Source organism: Ammospiza nelsoni, chromosome 8 (genome assembly GCF_027579445.1).
Source record: "Ammospiza nelsoni isolate bAmmNel1 chromosome 8, bAmmNel1.pri, whole genome shotgun sequence".
Lineage (NCBI taxonomy): Eukaryota > Metazoa > Chordata > Aves > Passeriformes > Passerellidae > Ammospiza > Ammospiza nelsoni.
Genome location: NC_080640.1, coordinates 26460143 through 26476128, shown reverse-complemented (window position 1 = coordinate 26476128; position 15986 = coordinate 26460143). Strand labels below are relative to the sequence as shown.

The 15986-nt window shown below is 45.3% G+C and overlaps 1 protein-coding gene across 7 annotated transcripts; it reads left to right on the top strand.

Annotated features, from left to right (window-relative positions):
- Positions 1-542: 542 nt before the first annotated feature.
- On the top strand, positions 543-12678 carry NCOA4 (nuclear receptor coactivator 4). Of its 7 annotated transcripts, none has more exons than XM_059477464.1 (10): positions 543-588; positions 6005-6158; positions 6639-6779; positions 6892-6980; positions 7424-7532; positions 8116-8187; positions 8568-8711; positions 8935-9951; positions 10267-10356; positions 10913-12678. In XM_059477464.1, exons 2-10 carry the CDS (start codon positions 6018-6020, stop codon positions 10916-10918), a joined length of 1809 nt encoding a protein of 602 aa, XP_059333447.1. In that variant the 5' UTR covers positions 543-588; positions 6005-6017; the 3' UTR covers positions 10919-12678. The 7 variants fall into 7 exon arrangements, with proteins under 7 accessions (XP_059333447.1, XP_059333444.1, XP_059333448.1 ...); XM_059477461.1 differs by having other exon boundaries at positions 586-700; XM_059477465.1 differs by lacking the exon at positions 543-588 and adding an exon at positions 826-1042.
- The last annotated feature ends 3308 nt before the right edge of the window (positions 12679-15986 follow it).

Below are 15986 nucleotides of genomic sequence, written 5' to 3'. Positions count from 1 at the left end.
CACGGAATCACAGAATAGTCTGTTTTGGAAAGGATCCAGGAGGACCATCGAGTCCAGCTCCTGGATGGTCCCCACAGGGATCGAGCCCTCGGCGTTTATCGGCGCCGCGCTCTGGCCAGCTGAGCTGAGCTGATCTCGCTCCTGACCGGCTAAAGCGTGCGGGCAGGGAGCAGTGACTGGGTCCTGTTCCCAGCTGGAAAGCGGGGGGCAGTACTGGGAGGTATTTTGGGAGCAGAACTGGGTCCTGTTCCCAGCAGGAAAGCGGGGCGGCTGTACTGGGAGGCGTTCTGCCATGCTTCACACTTGCGGAAAGCCACACCAAGGCACGTACTCTGGGAAATTTCCGGTGGACACGATAAAGACCCACAGCGGTGGCTCGCCCCGTGATACACGTTCTGTGCTCCGAGGATTTTGCCGCGATTCCCGGATTTTGGCTGCCGCGAGGAGCAGCAGCAGTGCCGCCCACAGCGCTCCCTCAGCCGCTCCGCCGCTCCGGCAGGGGGCGCGCGGCCGGCGGTCTCGCGAGAGCGCGCGGGGCCGGCGGGCGGGCGGACGGCGCGGGGCTGAGGGAGCGGCGCGCGGGCAGCGGTGAGGGGGCGGCGGGGCCGGCAGGGCGGGGCAGACATCCGGGGGGGGAGCCGGGAGCCGTCCCGTGAGGAATCCCGTAAGAAATCCCGTAAGGAATCCCGTAAGGCACCCGGTAAGGCATCCCGTGCGGCACCTCGTGCCGTGCCGCCCTGCGGGAAGTGCCCAGGCAGCCGGCCTGGCTCGGGCAGGTCGCTGGGGAAATGGACGCTCCGCGGCGCAGGGCTCGCTCGGAACACGGAGACGGGGTTTTGTACTGATCTCGCTCTCCGTGTGCCGGGGAGGTTGTGCCTGGAGCGCTCCTAAAGCCACGTTTCTAATTGCAAAGGCCAAGTCTTTTGTTAGTAGCTGCGCTTCTCGGAGGTTATATAAGCAGTAAATGTCTGGGTTAGCAATGGTCGGGGTTGTGCCGCATCGCGTTTGTTAAAGTTTGTCAGACGTGTGTTGTTCGTTGCTGGTAAGTGATGTGAACCGGAGCTTGGGGGGTTTGCCGAGCATTCTGACAGCTTTAACTCGGTGCTTGTGGCTGGGATTAAAGAGAAAAGATGATAGAGGAACAAGGTGCCTTCCCCCGAGCCTTTCGATAAGGTGTGCAGTCAGGGGAGCGGAAAAAAGCCGGCAGCCATGTAAAAAACACAGCTCGTCACGCTGCAAGTGCCTAACCTTGGGTAGCTGGATATGCAGAGAGCATGGCAGTGCTGCCTTTGGGGCCAGGTGCTGCAGGTACAACCGGGGGTTTGTCACTTGTTTTCCGAAGGGTTTATAAGTGCAGTAGTCTGGAAGATGTGTTGTAATGTGCAATCTGAGTTAAGGTAAATGTGTGTCTTCCCCACTCTGGGGTATCTTCTTTGGTATTTTCAGTAATTATAGCATAGAGATATCAGGCCTTCATATTCAGATACCTTGTGATTTCAGTTATTTGCTTGTTGTGCATAACATATTTATGATAGATGGAATAAAGTAGTGATCAGACTTCTTCACAGCTGCATTAGTGACTTGTGATTGTTCAGAGCCCAGCTCTTGTGAGATTGTCTCAGTACAAGTGCTCTGTGCGCTGGCCGGGCTGTTTCAGAGCTAAAACAGGCAGAAAACGTAGTCACAGGTGTTCAGGTCTGTGGCACAGACCATATACTGTGCAGACAGATGAAAACTACCTGAATTTTAGAAAATGTAATTCCTGAAACTTCTGTTACTATTTCTCAAGGTGCTTATTTCACTTTTTCTCTGGCTTGAAACTGTTAAAGGTTATTTCTTTGCTTCACATGGCTTATGACTTAAAAAATAGGGTGTGATATACTTGTTTTGGAGTAAAATTATCCCTCTAGCAGGAGCTGCATGCAGATACTGGTACATAATGCTGATGCTGCGCTGTTCAAAGTGCTTGTTATGCTTGGATGTAAATGGGAAGTTCCCAGATTCAGCTCGTGTACTTAGAGTACTTCACTCCCCGACCACAACTCCTGCCTGTCTAATTTGGGAGAGCTTCTTAAGAGGAACTTCTGTTTTTTGGTGGGGTTAGATGGAAGTCAGTGGGGATTTCAGTTCAAACAAGGCTGCTGGTTTAAAGCCACATAAAGACAGGTCAGAGAGACCTCTGGAGCAGTCTTGTCCTGCCAAATGGCAGAAATCATTCCGTTTATAAATAGAGCCTGTTCAATGGGAGGCTTCATTCCCTTCAGCAGCTTTTCCCCAACAAAGGCTCTGCACAACCCTGGTTTTGAGGTGATTTTTCCACACCCATTTGAAATGGAAAACAATGCTGTTCCCAAGGGCAGCGGGGATGGTTGTGCTGAGAGTGAAAAGCTGGTAGAACCAGTTTCCTGCCAGCCTGTTTGCAGAAGAGGAAGGGTTGTCTCCTCCTCCTCTGCTCACCAGCAGCCACATACTTAATTAAAAGCTTCAAATTATTTTTGTCCAGCGGTTTCTAACCTGTGGGAAGTTACATCCCAGGGGTGGAGCGCAGGCAGCCAGGAGGTTGCACAGAGCACCTGTGACCAGGAGTTGTAGCTGCAGGGTCTTGTGGTGGCACTTCTCCAAGGAGCCATAAGTCTTCTGTAAAAACTGGTAGTTATTTTACTATTTAGAAACAATAATATAATAATGCTTATCATTCAGGCGGTTCTTTTGGTTTCATGCTATGACATTTTTACTGCTTGTATGCAGACGAGGACACGTGCAGGGCCCATCCCTGGGAGTATTCAAGGCCAGGCTGGATGGGGCGCTGGGCACCCTGGTCTAGTGACAGGTGTCCCTGCCTATGGCAGAGGCATTGGAACAGCGTGATCTTCAAGGTCCTTTCCAACCGAGGCAATTCTGGGTGCTTTCCTCAGCTGAGTGTGTGAAATTGTGGAAGCAAGACTAGATGTGACAAGAGTTGTGTATGTGTGGGTGTCATTTTGGTCCTTCCAGGAGCTAACTCGCATCCGAGCTGCTCAGTGTCAGGATTCTGGCACGCTGCAGGCTCAGTGCTGGATGGGGAGCCTCAGTGCTGGGCTGTGCATGGCCAGGGCCGGAGGGCTGAGCTCGGCAGCTGGATCGGCTCGCAGCTCTTTGGACCTTGCTGCTCCATCCGCGCTGGATGCCTCAGCGCTCGGCTCTGCTTTGTTGTTGCATGAAGAAGATACATTGCCACACTTAGCAAGTTGCAAGAAATAGCGGTTTTGTTGCAAAACGTTGAGGTTCCGCGGTTTCAACTGCTGGTAGGACGTTCGGAGGCGCTCGGTGCTGTGGCTGACGGAGCCAGGCCGGGGCAGAGCGGCTCGGCCCGGCTCGGTCCCCGCCCGGCCCGGTGCCGGTGGTCGCGGCCGGCCCGGGCCCGCCCCGCGCTGCGGACGTGCGGCTCGGCCGGGCGCGGTGGCCGGGGCGGGGCAAGGGCTGGGCCGCCCCGATAAGGCGGGGGCCCGCTCCAGCGAGCCGGGGCTCGGAGCGGATATTTGCAGCGTTGGGAGCATTCCGGAGGCCGCGCCGGAGAATGGAGGCCGCGTTATAAACAGGACATTGCGGGGTTGCTTCCTGAGCGCGGAAAGTAAGTGCGAGCTCATCGGTGGGGTGTGCGTGCCGTGGCGCACGGAGCGGGGGCTGCCGGGGACCCCCGCGTGCCTGGAAACCGCCTGGTGGCACGGAAATGGCCAGGGCAGGTCACCGAGCGTGGCAGCCCGGTGCCTTCCTGTGTTTTGTTACTCTTGAGCCGAATTGTGTGATCGCGGGTGTATCAGAGCATGTGACCTGAAAACCTCTTAAATTCTCAGTGCTATTTGGGAGTAACTGGGAAGCAATGAAATAGGTGCTTGCCCCCACTTGGTTTTGTTAGAGGTTTGTGGAAATGAAAAAGAGGAGTGGATTGGCTCTCATGCTCCACATATGAGTTTTACTGGCTTATTTGCAACAAAGCCTCAGAACAGCCATTTTAGCAGGGGCTGGCTGGCTGGAGGAAGGCAGCATTCATTCTCTCCATACATTCTGGAGTGAGTCCCTTGCAATCATTGAAAAGAAGGAAAAGCAGCTAACAGTAGTTTCAGAGATCATTAGAGAAGAGTGTGTAAGCTTCTTAAATTTAATTGTGCCACTACAAAGTTGCTAATACAGAGTGTGATAAAGTAGGTTAGCATAATTTTCACAAGAGTTAAATACATTATCTATTGTGTGAGCAAATATGGTAGTTTTATTTAGCCTTTCAGACTTTGATGTTGTTATGTAAGAATATAAAAATGAAATAATAACCAATATGATGTTTTAAATTTACTTTTGGGTACATGATAGTTTTTAAGGTACCTAATATCCTTGTTTTCTTGGCTGGGTGTATTGCTGTCATCAACTTGTTAGATTACATCTGAGAACTTAGGGCTCCCACTTACACTGTTGGCTCCTACTTGCTGTAGGTTGTACATGAGAGTTGCAAAGCAAGATAAAGTCTGGGGAGTGTTGTGAGAAAAAGCTTAGCTTACCTTTTATTGCATTTTGCTAGCATGGTGAAGATCATGAAACCTTATAGAAGTGAACCTGTGAACAAGCTAGGGGATGCAAATACTGGTGCTCACAGCACAGCATGGAGAATGATGTATTTGGACTTCTGCACCGTCTGATTTGGTGCAAAATAACATCAATATTACATTTGAGTTCTGTTGTATTTGTGCTCTGCAGTTCCTAGAGGATGAGGTGTTATGGTGAGGATGGGATTGAGTTGTGTGCAGGGCCTTGGGGTGGCTTCTGTGTCTTGTGTCCGGAGGGACAGGGAGCCCATGGTGCTGAGGGAACCGAGGGAGCTGCAGCCTCTGCTCCTGCCCCACCATGAACATTGCTTTTTCTGTCACCTTCCACTGGCAAGCCACTCTTAGCCCTCTCCTGTGTGACACACACACAGTTTTATATCTTCCTGTAGAAGGACTTTTGGGTTGCAGTTTATATGATCATGGGGCTTGGAAATTGCAGACTAAATAGCTGCTCAGGAAGCAAGTTCTTGGTTGTCTTGTTAAATTCAAAACTACTTTCAGTTCTCTCCAGAGCTGTGGTAAAATTTGTGACATTTTAGATTGGCACATGTGTATACTTTAAATCTGCTGGGAATTTCCATAGTTGTCATTGCTGAAGACTCGTTTAAATAGAATAAATACTATGAATGTTTAGTGCTTCAGGAATCTCATGAAACTGACAGGAGAATTCAAACTCTTTGGTAACAAAATAACCCACTGGTTAGGAAAAGTGCTTGCAGTGATCCTTCCTGTTTTTACTGAAAATCCATACTGTCTTTTCTCTTACTTGCAGAATCCTTGCCAGTATCACTTCTGCAGAAATTTTGTATTTGAACCCCTTCTACTTGAGGCTGTGCTGAAGCTAAGTGACCAGAGCTGTGCCCAGGACAAAATGGGTAGCTGTGGAAATTCTGGCCTCTGCAGCTTAGTAAAGAATGATCTTTGTAGCAACATGTGGGTTTTCAGTTCTTTACAGAAACTGTATTGGAATTTTCTCACTTATGGGAGCAAGCTCATTGCCTGCAGAGGAAAGAAGGGTGACTGAAATATTTCCTGCCCCTGGTCAAGCCATTCTCCCCCAGCTCCAGCATTGCTGCTGAACCTTCCCTGAATCCACCCTCAGCCAGTTTGCTGGCTAGGCATAAAAGCTGGAGGAAGGTGCCTGGCAGGGAGGATTGCCTAAACTCCTGTGGCTGAAGCTGTTGTCAAATATCTGTTGGTTTTCCTGTGATTGTGCAAATTCTGTGGGCTGAGGTGTTTCAGAGACCGTTGTTGCTCCTGGAGGAGAGCCTTATGTGTGTTTAGAAAACTTGCATCTGTGTAGGGTCTTAGGGGCTTTTTTGTTCACCTTTAAAGTGAAGTAGAGCAGATGGTTCTTCATATGATGCCCTTCCTCTTCTCTTAAAGAGGAATAGAAACTGTTAAGAAATCGTTTTTTCATTGTGTTTTAGGAACACTTCAAGAATGAGTCCACCACAAGATAGAAATAGAAATTCCTGCAGCAGTGAGACTCTGGCAAAGTGCCTTCAAGCAAAGAAGGACTTGGAAACAGCTATATCTGGAATTGTCAAAGCTGAACAGCAGATTAAAGAAAACTGGCAGGAGGTAATTTTAAATTACTTCTTAAGAATTTTTTAATAACTAACATAATTCCAATTAAAGTTTTTATTATTCCAGAATATTTACTATTATTATATTATTATTATTAGTGGTCTGAAATTTTCCTAGCAGTTTGCAAACACGTTGCTGTGTCATTTTGCCAACACTCTTGATAAAGGTATTCCTGTATACCTTTATTTTCTTTATCAATTCTGCAAGCTTAGGCATGCAGCATTTCCAAAAGCTGATGGCTGAAACATCAGAATAGAGAGAGATTACTAATAACATTATTCTTTGCTACCTCTTTAAAGGTAGCCTCGGAACTGTTACTGACCTGAGTCATGTGGGTGACTGTGCTGAGTTTCTGAGAAATAAATCACTCCAGAAATGCCTTTTGCCACTGACAGACAGGAGTTTGCAGTCAGTGCAGCACATGTGTGTGCACTGTGCTTGACAGATGTGGAAATGGTGTGTGTCTCCTGGCAGGTGAAGGCCAAGATCCACAGCCACATCAGCCGGCAGCTGGAGTGCCTGCGCAGCCGTGAGGTGTGGCTCTTCGAGCAGGTGGATCTCATCCAGCAGCTCAAAGAGGAGGCCTTGCAGCAGCAGGCACAGCAGCTCTACTGGGTAAGCTTGGTTGCTGCGCTGGCATTTTCCAGCAAACTTTTTTCTTGCAAGTATTGGCTCAATTTTAATCCTGGGAGCTGAAACAATAACGTGCGTTTTGTCTTCCATGCAGTACTTGGGACAGTTCAATTGCCTTATTCATCAGCTGGAACACTCCTACAGTAACGAACTGGCAAACCAGATTTCAATTTGCCTGGAGAGGTAAATCTGTTTTATGATGCAAGTTAACACAGTTGGGTTTATTTTAACTTAGGAATTTAATCTGATTTTTTTATTCTAATAGAAGTAATAGATCTCACTGTTCCTACATTTTCAATAGTTCCTAGAAATAAGAACAGCAGTCTGAGGTGATAAACCAGGGCTATAATGAGCAGGAGAGGTACTCATTTATGCAGATTATTTCAAATATTGATGGCAGTTGAAGTAAGAAGGTGAAACTTGTGTTTTGCTGACAATTTATTCTGTTCTTGGTTTGTAGATAGCCATTCCTTTCTTGTATGCTGTATCAAAAGTCTTTTTTGTTGCCTAGTTAGTGCCAAGTAACTTGAAAGCCTTTTTATGAAATAACGGACTGACTTCTGAAACAGGACAGATGAAGATTGTAATTTTTTTTCCTTTCTGTAACAATCACCTTTCTCTTTCAGACTGGAAAGTCTTACACTCAAACCTGAAGAGTCTTCCATCCTGAATTTTGAGGCTGACACATCTTACCTTCGCCAAGCTATTACCTCATTTGGTTCCATTAAAACGATGGTAAGCACCAGGACTTCCCTTCCCTTGGAATATTTGCCTCAAAGATTTTTTTTTTCAGTAGAGCAATATATTCCAAGTGATATTTTTGCTTTTAGTGACAGCTTGAATGGCTTCTGTGTGTGAGTCATATAATTTTAGCTGTATAATAAATACACAGTGGTTTATTAATTATTGCATGTAGTTTTCAACTGAGTTTAGTTATGCACGTTATTTTAATGTATTTTGGCAGAGGCTGAGGGAATGACTACTGCATTTTTCCTCTATTCCAGCAGATGAAAGTTCATTACTGTTTTCTTTAGATAGCAATAGTTAAAACATAGTAGATATTTTCTGTGATAAAAGTATTTTGGGATTCTGATGTAAGTGGTGTGTTTCCTGTGTTGTTGGAGACAATTCTGTTAAAGGAAGCAGACTCAAGGTAGTATTTTTATAGTAAATTTTTCTCTGTTTGTATATGTTGAGAACATTGTTAGCTATAAAGCACTGAGAATTTGTAACTGTGCTTTACTTCTGCTTTATTGTAGAATTTGTCCTAGAAACTGGACAAAATGGAGATTTAAATTAATTTTTACTTTTCTTTCAGCAAACCTCAGAGAGAGAGAATACTTCTCCCTGGTTCCCAGGGCAGAGTGTTGCCCTAATGAACTGTGAGCAGGTAAGACTGACCTGTGTGTGTGTGTTTAATTGCATTAGAGGAAAGAGGAGAACTCAAGCACGTTATGTGAGCTTGAGTAGTGGCTTGTGTGTGTTTAAGATGCTTGGGTAGCCAGTGACAGTGGCTGTGGTGAGCAGAGTGATCTGATATCGTAGCTGCTCCAGGAGCAGAGTATGAAAGTGCGTGTGGGGTGTGGCTGACAGGATTTTTTTAATGGAATGTTCATTATGTTGGAACTATCCAATTCCTATGGGATTTTTTGTAATTAGAGGGGACTGTTTTTCCTTCTGGTGCAGAAGTCCTGCTGCCTGCCTGTGTTGGTGTTCAGCACAGCTGCTCAGCAGCCAGTCCTTCCCTAAGCAGGCCTTGTCTCTCGGCAGCAGGCGCAGTGCGGGGCAGTGAGCGCCTCGCTGGCTGGCTGGTTACTCGGAAGCAGGCCCGTGCCCGTGCGCCAGGCTCCCTACGTTCCCAGCACCAACCTTGAGGAATGGGTCACCCAAAAGTGTGTGCCAGAGCCCAGCCAGGTAAACCTCTTGTGTGCTAACCTAGTTTTGAACGGAGGGGAAAACACAGTACCTGATTGCAAGCACAATGTGGTGGGAATGAAACCTTCTGTAGTACTCTTCCTTCTGCCTCATGTTCCCCTGATGCTTTGGCACTCACTAGCTGAATGCTCTGAGCTCTAACTATACAAACAGAACATTGCCTTTTAGTTTTAATAGATATATTTCAATGTGTCTTTTCTAGAATTTGAATTCTTCCAAAGTCTGCTATTTTGAGCAAGCCTGGGGAAATCTGAAGGCTTTGGAGAACTGGCTTCTGCACAATCAGCAACGTGATCTTGCTGGGAAGACAGATTCCCCTGGTTGCAGGGACTCTACTGCTACTCTTAACTCATCCTTTTCCACTGTTGAAAAGGTGGAGGAATTAGAGTCCCTTGGACAAGAAGACATGGACCTTTCTGACTGGCTGCTTACTCCTGACACAGAAAATGGAAGTATTGCTTCAGATGAGAAATGGAAGAATGAATTTAAACCTTTTAGGGAAGAATGCAATTTGAATGATTGGCTCCTCAAAGCTGAAACATGTACCAGTTGTCCTGGCAGCCAGAGCAAAAGTGTGGAAATTGAGAACCTGGGAAATCTGAAGTGCCTGAATGAGCATCTTGATGGAAAGAAATCACCCACTACATCTGCTGTAAATGCTTGGCTTCTTCAGCATCCTCAGGCCCCCTTTAAAGTGGAAGATGTGTGCAAAGCTAATGATCTCTGTGCCAGCTTTTCAGAATGTGTGTGTGATGAAAACTGTGGAAAAGAGGCTCTTTGCAAATGGCTTCTGAAAAAAGATGGGAAGGACAAAAATGGAGTTCCAGTCAGCCAGAGAGATGTTCCAGACCCTCAGCATGAGAAGACCAAGTTTGCTGCCAGTTCCTGGCTTAGCCCCGCCCAGCAGCTCCCAGGGGAACCCGTGAGTGCAGAGAAAGCAGATTATTCAGCAGAGATTGCAGAGCCCTGGAAAGCTTTGCTCGAGAGGCCTCTGACAAGCTGGCTGGCCAAGGCTGAGCACAAAGCAGAAAGCACAGAAGAAAAGGAGAGCTGGGAGAAAGCAGACAAGAGTTTCAAGAGTCCTTTCCTAGACCTCTTGGCTCCATTCCACCTCCCCTTAAATGTAAACAGTTGGGTGTTGGCTTCAAATGACCTAGAAAATGCTAACCTGCCTCCAGTGGAAGATAAATGGCTTCTGCGTAAGAAAGCACAAGTGAGCATAAGCTCTTGATACTTTTGTGTCTAATGTGCCAGGTTTATTGCTTTACTGAATTTAATGGCTTCATTCTCTTCCAAAGTCATAGCTCTTCTAGATAATACTGACTGAAAGTTTTTAGGTTTCTTGACTGTTTTAATGTTCTCGCAATTATTAGTTACTTAGCACTAAACAAGTTAATATGGTATACTAAATGAAGAAAGTATTAATTTCAAAGACTCAAAAGTCAGTTTTGGTTTTGAACACTTTACAGAATTTGAAGATGTATCAGATTGTATTTATGTTTGGGGTTGGTAATGAAGGTGACTTCTCTTTCAGGACTTTGGCCTTCCTACAGTTTGTGACCTTTTTGCCTGCATGAAGCTCAGTGGAGATAACGAAAAATGGCTGTATCGGTCTCCTTTACAGGTAGGATACAGAATGTATTAGAACAGCTGAGCCTAATCAGAACTGGGGGGTACAGAACACACACACTGGCAGCTAATGGTCACCTTAAATTCTTTAAACCTTAAGTTTAACAGCGTAGTAATTTCCTCCCCATTACACCTTTTTAACAGTTTGGACCGTTCCTCTTTGTTATTAATCCTCCTCTTCTGATCACAGGCCAGGGAGGGAATCACTTCTGTTCTTGTGTAAATCTCTCAACTGATTGACACTTGGTAACTCCGACTGTAACTAAGATATGGAATTAGTGTATCAATCTCCAGGCAGCTTCTTTCTTACCTTTGTAATGTATTTACAGCTGACATAATGCCTTTCCTTTCTGATGATAACTCTTTGTCATTGTTTTTGCAATTAATGAAAATAGTCCTTAGCAGGAGTACTTCAAACCCTTAAAGGCAGGATCCTCAATTCTGGGAGGAATGTTAATATAACTTTTTGTTATTATCTTATAGTTGTTTTTTTTTTTTCCAAAGTTGCTTTTTATCAAAGAGAATAATAACCCTGTTTTAAATTTGTTTAGATGTGAAGAACTGGATGTGTTGAAACCATCCCCTTCCTGCTATCAGTCGCACATCACACTGAGTGACTGCAGCCAGCTGAGTGCTTGTGTTTTGTGTTTGGCCATCTGCTTTCTCTTCTAAAATTATAACAAAAAGAAAGATTCCTTATCTAACAGAGTTCTGGTGCAGAAGATCCCTTTTTGTTGTCATTAATTCTGAAATGTAAACCCACTGACCATTAGCAATCTGATGCTTTAGAGGTGTTAGGCAATTTCTATCTGTTATGGGAATCCAAGGATCTTTAATGGGTTGACACTCCAAGTATGTTGAGGCCAGTGCAGGTATAAAGCAGAATCTTCCTGGTGCTGTGGAATATCCACCTTTGACAGTGACTTTACAAGTGCTGCTGTTCTTTCAGCTGCTACAACTGTCATGCGTTGGGTTCCAGCTTACGTAGGCTGTACTTGCAAGCAATTTGTTTATGGAGCAGTTGCTCACTTTGGAGGTTTCATTTGCATCTTGTGTTGGTGCATTTCCCAGCTAAATGTGTGAAATCCAGACTTGGAAAAATACATGGATTTATGGGACCTAAACATGTGACAGGAGAATTGGTAACTTAGTTTTAAATCAAAACTCTTCTTGTGAATTTTGAGTCTTTCAGAGAACAGGGTAGGGTGTTAATTTTCATGCATCAGTAGATCAGACCCTACTGTGTCCCCAGCATTTACAAACAATTTGAATGTCACTGAAAAAGCTGGAAAATGAAATGTGGGTTTCTGTTAGTTCTAGATAATTCATAATGAATTCTTATTGACTAAACCACTGGAAAGCAGGCATCTTAGCCACATAATATTTAAAGGTAATATTTGGGGAATTAGATGCCTTCAGCAGATTGATGACCTGCTGTTTAATTGGGAAACACTGACTTGGCAAACTGTGGCTCCCACTGATGCAGTTTAAAGGTATTTAATCTGTGGTTTCCATGTGATTATGTGTGTGAAAGTGGATCTTCCTGAAGCTGTGGACATAATATGAGCAATACCTCTTCAGATATTTAGCCTTTTGAGCCTGTAGGAACGAGTGCAAAGACGGTCTGCGGAAACGTGGATCATGCCTGTCAGGCTCCATGGAAAACTGTGAAGCTCCATAGCTTCTGGTGCAGCTTCTACTCACTTAACAAATTGCTCTTGATGACTATGAAAATAGGTCCCCCTTCTCCCCATCCCTGCAGCCTGCCCGGGAATAAAAGTGATTTGAGTTCCTCACAACCCTGAGAAAAGAAATTATTATTAAGATCCAACCTTGGTGTCACTTTGCAGTGTGAACACATTCCTGTCTGATCAATCCTGTGCATTCATTTCAAAGTAAGTTTTTAGTCTGAGAAGGGGAGACTGCACATCTGAAACCAGACCCTGAAAGGGCTTAACATCAGCAAAACACTTGAGGCTTTTGTACTTTCATAGCCAGGGCTTTCTGCTGGAGGCAGAGAAGTGTTTTAGGAGTTCACTTTCCCCTTCACGTGTCCTTGTTGCTCCATGGGAAGACTGCACTGTGACTAACTCCAGCAACAGATGTGATCAGCAGCTGAACTTAATGAATGGGATTGACGTGCAGCCCACCTCTTCCAATGAATTCCATGTAGTCGTCATTGTGTGCTTTGTCTCAGTTCATTATGAGCCTTTAAAACTTGGGGGTATGTATTCCTTTACTCAACTGACTTGTCACTAATTGATATTTATGTGAAACATTGATTAGTCTTTTCCATTAAAAAATAACTGCAACCAAAGTGTGTATTATGTCTCATTTACAAGATGGTCAACAAAAACTGCTGTGGCACCTGTCCAGCTTGCCTCTGTCTGGAAGCTGCTACAGTTGTGCTTCCATGCAGATGGGATTCACATGCTTTAGTTCATTCTCCACTGCCTGGAGCTCAGTGCAGCTCCAGAGCAGGGAAACTCTGGGAGCTGGCACACTCGAGAACACTGAGTGGGAAGCTCCTGTCAGCTCCTTGCAGTGTGACCCCCTGGGCATGCAGCTGGTGTGTCTGAGTCACCCGGGCTTTGCTCACCTGTTGGAAGAAACAGACTTGGACAAAATGACCCATTTGCTTCTTAGCACTCTTGAATACTTAGTGAGGATTCTTGGATTTTAGTAGCATTTGGTCCTCTTCTCCCATGGCTGAAGAACATCTGTGCAATTGGAATTGAGTTCTTCTGTCTCTGTGGTGTTTGAGCATCAGCCTCCCTGCACGACCGGTTCCTCCACTGAGTATTGTCCAGTATTTAACTGCAGCCTGCACTGCTCATTGTTCATTAGGAGAACATTTACAGCTGGGCCTGGCAGCCTTTGAGCCACCATACCTTAAATTTCATGTGGGGATGTGCACACACACCTTTTTTTTAAAGTGGACTGGAAGTTCTTTGTTAGAGCTAGTCACATGCAGAACTCCTGAATGTGTATCCTGAATGTTGAGCTTTCAAAGGCAGGGAAAAAGTGCTTCAAAATGATCCCAAAACAAGAAGGACTTAGTAGCAGGAAGTGAATGCTATTCGTGGATTCTCAACCGGCTGGAGACCTTTCTTTGAACAAGGTGAGCTATGAGATTGATACCCTGTACTGAGGAATGTTTCCTTCCCTCCCACACCTCCCTGAAGCAGGGTGCCACAGGCTCCTGGGGCATCAGCCCCTTCAACTCCTTGTCCTCAGAGCACCCATGGAGTCAGTGGGGCAGCTGTTCCCACAGGGCAGGGAGAGAGGGGGGCTGACAGAGGGGGAAATACCTGTGAGGAACACAGAGCAGGTATTACCCATGCTGGGGAAGTCCCAAAAAGGGCTGGGGTACCCTCTGGTGTCCCTGCGCTGGCTGGTATTGAACAGCACAGACCAATACCCACAGAGTGCACAAAGCTCCACTTAAAACATTCCAGTTTCCTATCTAGAATTTATTAAGTGCAGGGGTAACCTTCTGGTAAAGCACACAAAAGGATTTCCCCCCTCCTTTTGAAGTCCCAATTAGATCACAGGAAACAGACCATGAACACAGGATAGTTTTTCTGCCCTAACACATATTTGCCTCCTGTTTTCAGAAGCTGCTTCTGCATCAGGGTGCCCAGAGACTCCCAACCTAAGTAGTGATTGTTCAACAAATTCCTCCAACCCTAAGAGAAGTCACTTGCTGACAGGGAATGGTGTAAGTGGATTTGCCTTTCTGTTCCAAAGACTAACCAGAACCAGCTTCACAAGCCTCAAACCCCTTCCATTACACCTGCTGTCTCAGCTCCCTCACTTGGTGCCACAGCAAAGCTGCCTTGGATCTATTAGCAGATACCACAACTGGCACCAAAACCCCCCTCTTCCAAGACAGTCAAGGTCTCCCATGCTCACATTTATGTAACACCGCATGGGAGGGCTCTAACTTGAGCCAAATTCTGCTTTCAACTTGATTTTACATCCTTTTATTCCTACTGAACTTGGATATATTTTTGGTGACAATTTAAAGTAGCAACTTTATACCGACTTGCAGTAAATTGTAAATGCAGTATGTCATGACACAGAATATTGTAAACACATTCTCTGTATTGTATTGTACAATTCACCTCCCTCACTGCTGCCTCTGTGCTGGTTGTGTTTCATAGCTCAAGCTACAGATTACTCCATATACAAACAGATGATGAACCAAAACTTTTAAGAGCTGTAACACAGCTAGTTCAGAAAAATCCTCTCAGCTCTGCCCTTGAAGTGAGTAATTCCAGGAAATGTGAGCACACTGCAGACCAGATAACATGCTAAGTTGTTCAAGAGTCAGCCTAGACTTAAGGCTGTGCTATGAACTTGAAAAGGCTTGTTTCTGTATTATCTCCAGTGCACTTGAAGAAGGAAATACATTTGTTAAGTTTCATTGTTTACCCACTTCAATCTGGGCAGACATCTTAGCCCTGGGTCACATTTTAGCCCTGAAAAATCTTAAGAAAACCTAAGATACATTGCAGAGTTCCTGCCATTTAAAAAGCCACCCCTGCCCCCCATCAACCCCCAAAGCAGTTCTCAATCCTTCATCCAGCGTGGTGAAGAGTGCAGGAACACAAGTCCAACCAATGGTGACCAGGAAACATGCAGGGGAGGAACTCACTGATGCCAGTGGGGAGAGAAAAAGCTCAGAAGAAAGTGCACCTGTTTTCCTGATGTCCCATGTGACAGTGCTGTGCAGATGAAGCCCACATCACCCCTCTGCAGCCTGGAAGTGGGGGAACAGTTTCTTTGGTGGTACAGCCCTCAAGAAATGCATGCTAGGAAGGAAGTCCAGCTCTCACACCACAATAACAACATGCAGAGCACTATGAAATTGTGGAACATAAGGCTTAACAACAGCAGCATTGACACAGGGGGTGAGAAAAGGCTGCTTCCTTTATGCCATGTTAAGTGCTGGCATAAAGCAACTAATGTGACCTGGTAGCCAAGCAAAGCAAATTGAGTTCACCTGGGATGGCTTGTTAGCTGGAGCACTTGCTCTATAAAAAGCTGGTCTCAGTGGTTATTTGCTACCAATGAGGTTTCACAGCAAAGGGGTGTTTCTTCTTGAGAGAAGGTAAGAGCTACCATGTTCCCTTTACTGCTTTTGTTGGTTTTATTTTGGTGTATGCAATGTATTAAGAGCTGTTTCAGTAGCAAAAACTCAAATGTAAACTTGGTTTGCATTATACTGTGTGCTGACCAGTAAGTTTCCTGTTTTTCCCTTGCTCTTCCATCTCTGTCTTCAGACCTTTTCAATAAGTTGCCTGTTTAATTATTTAAATGTGTAAGGAATGAGTTGTTACACAGTAACTCTAATTACTGAACTAATTCCCAACTTACCATTTAATTTATCTGCAAATGATACTTGGTACATGTTTAAATTTAACACTGTAGGAGAACATGTAGGTTCATCACAGTCTTTGTTCTGCCAATAACCTATATATGGTACTTCAGACAAAAAGTATTTTGCTAATTAAAAGTCCTATAAGAGGTAATGAGTGCAGTCTTTATACTGTTTGGTTTCTAATTGTTGGCTAAATGAGTTCTGGGATATTGGAGCACCCAAATGTTTTGATAATCCAT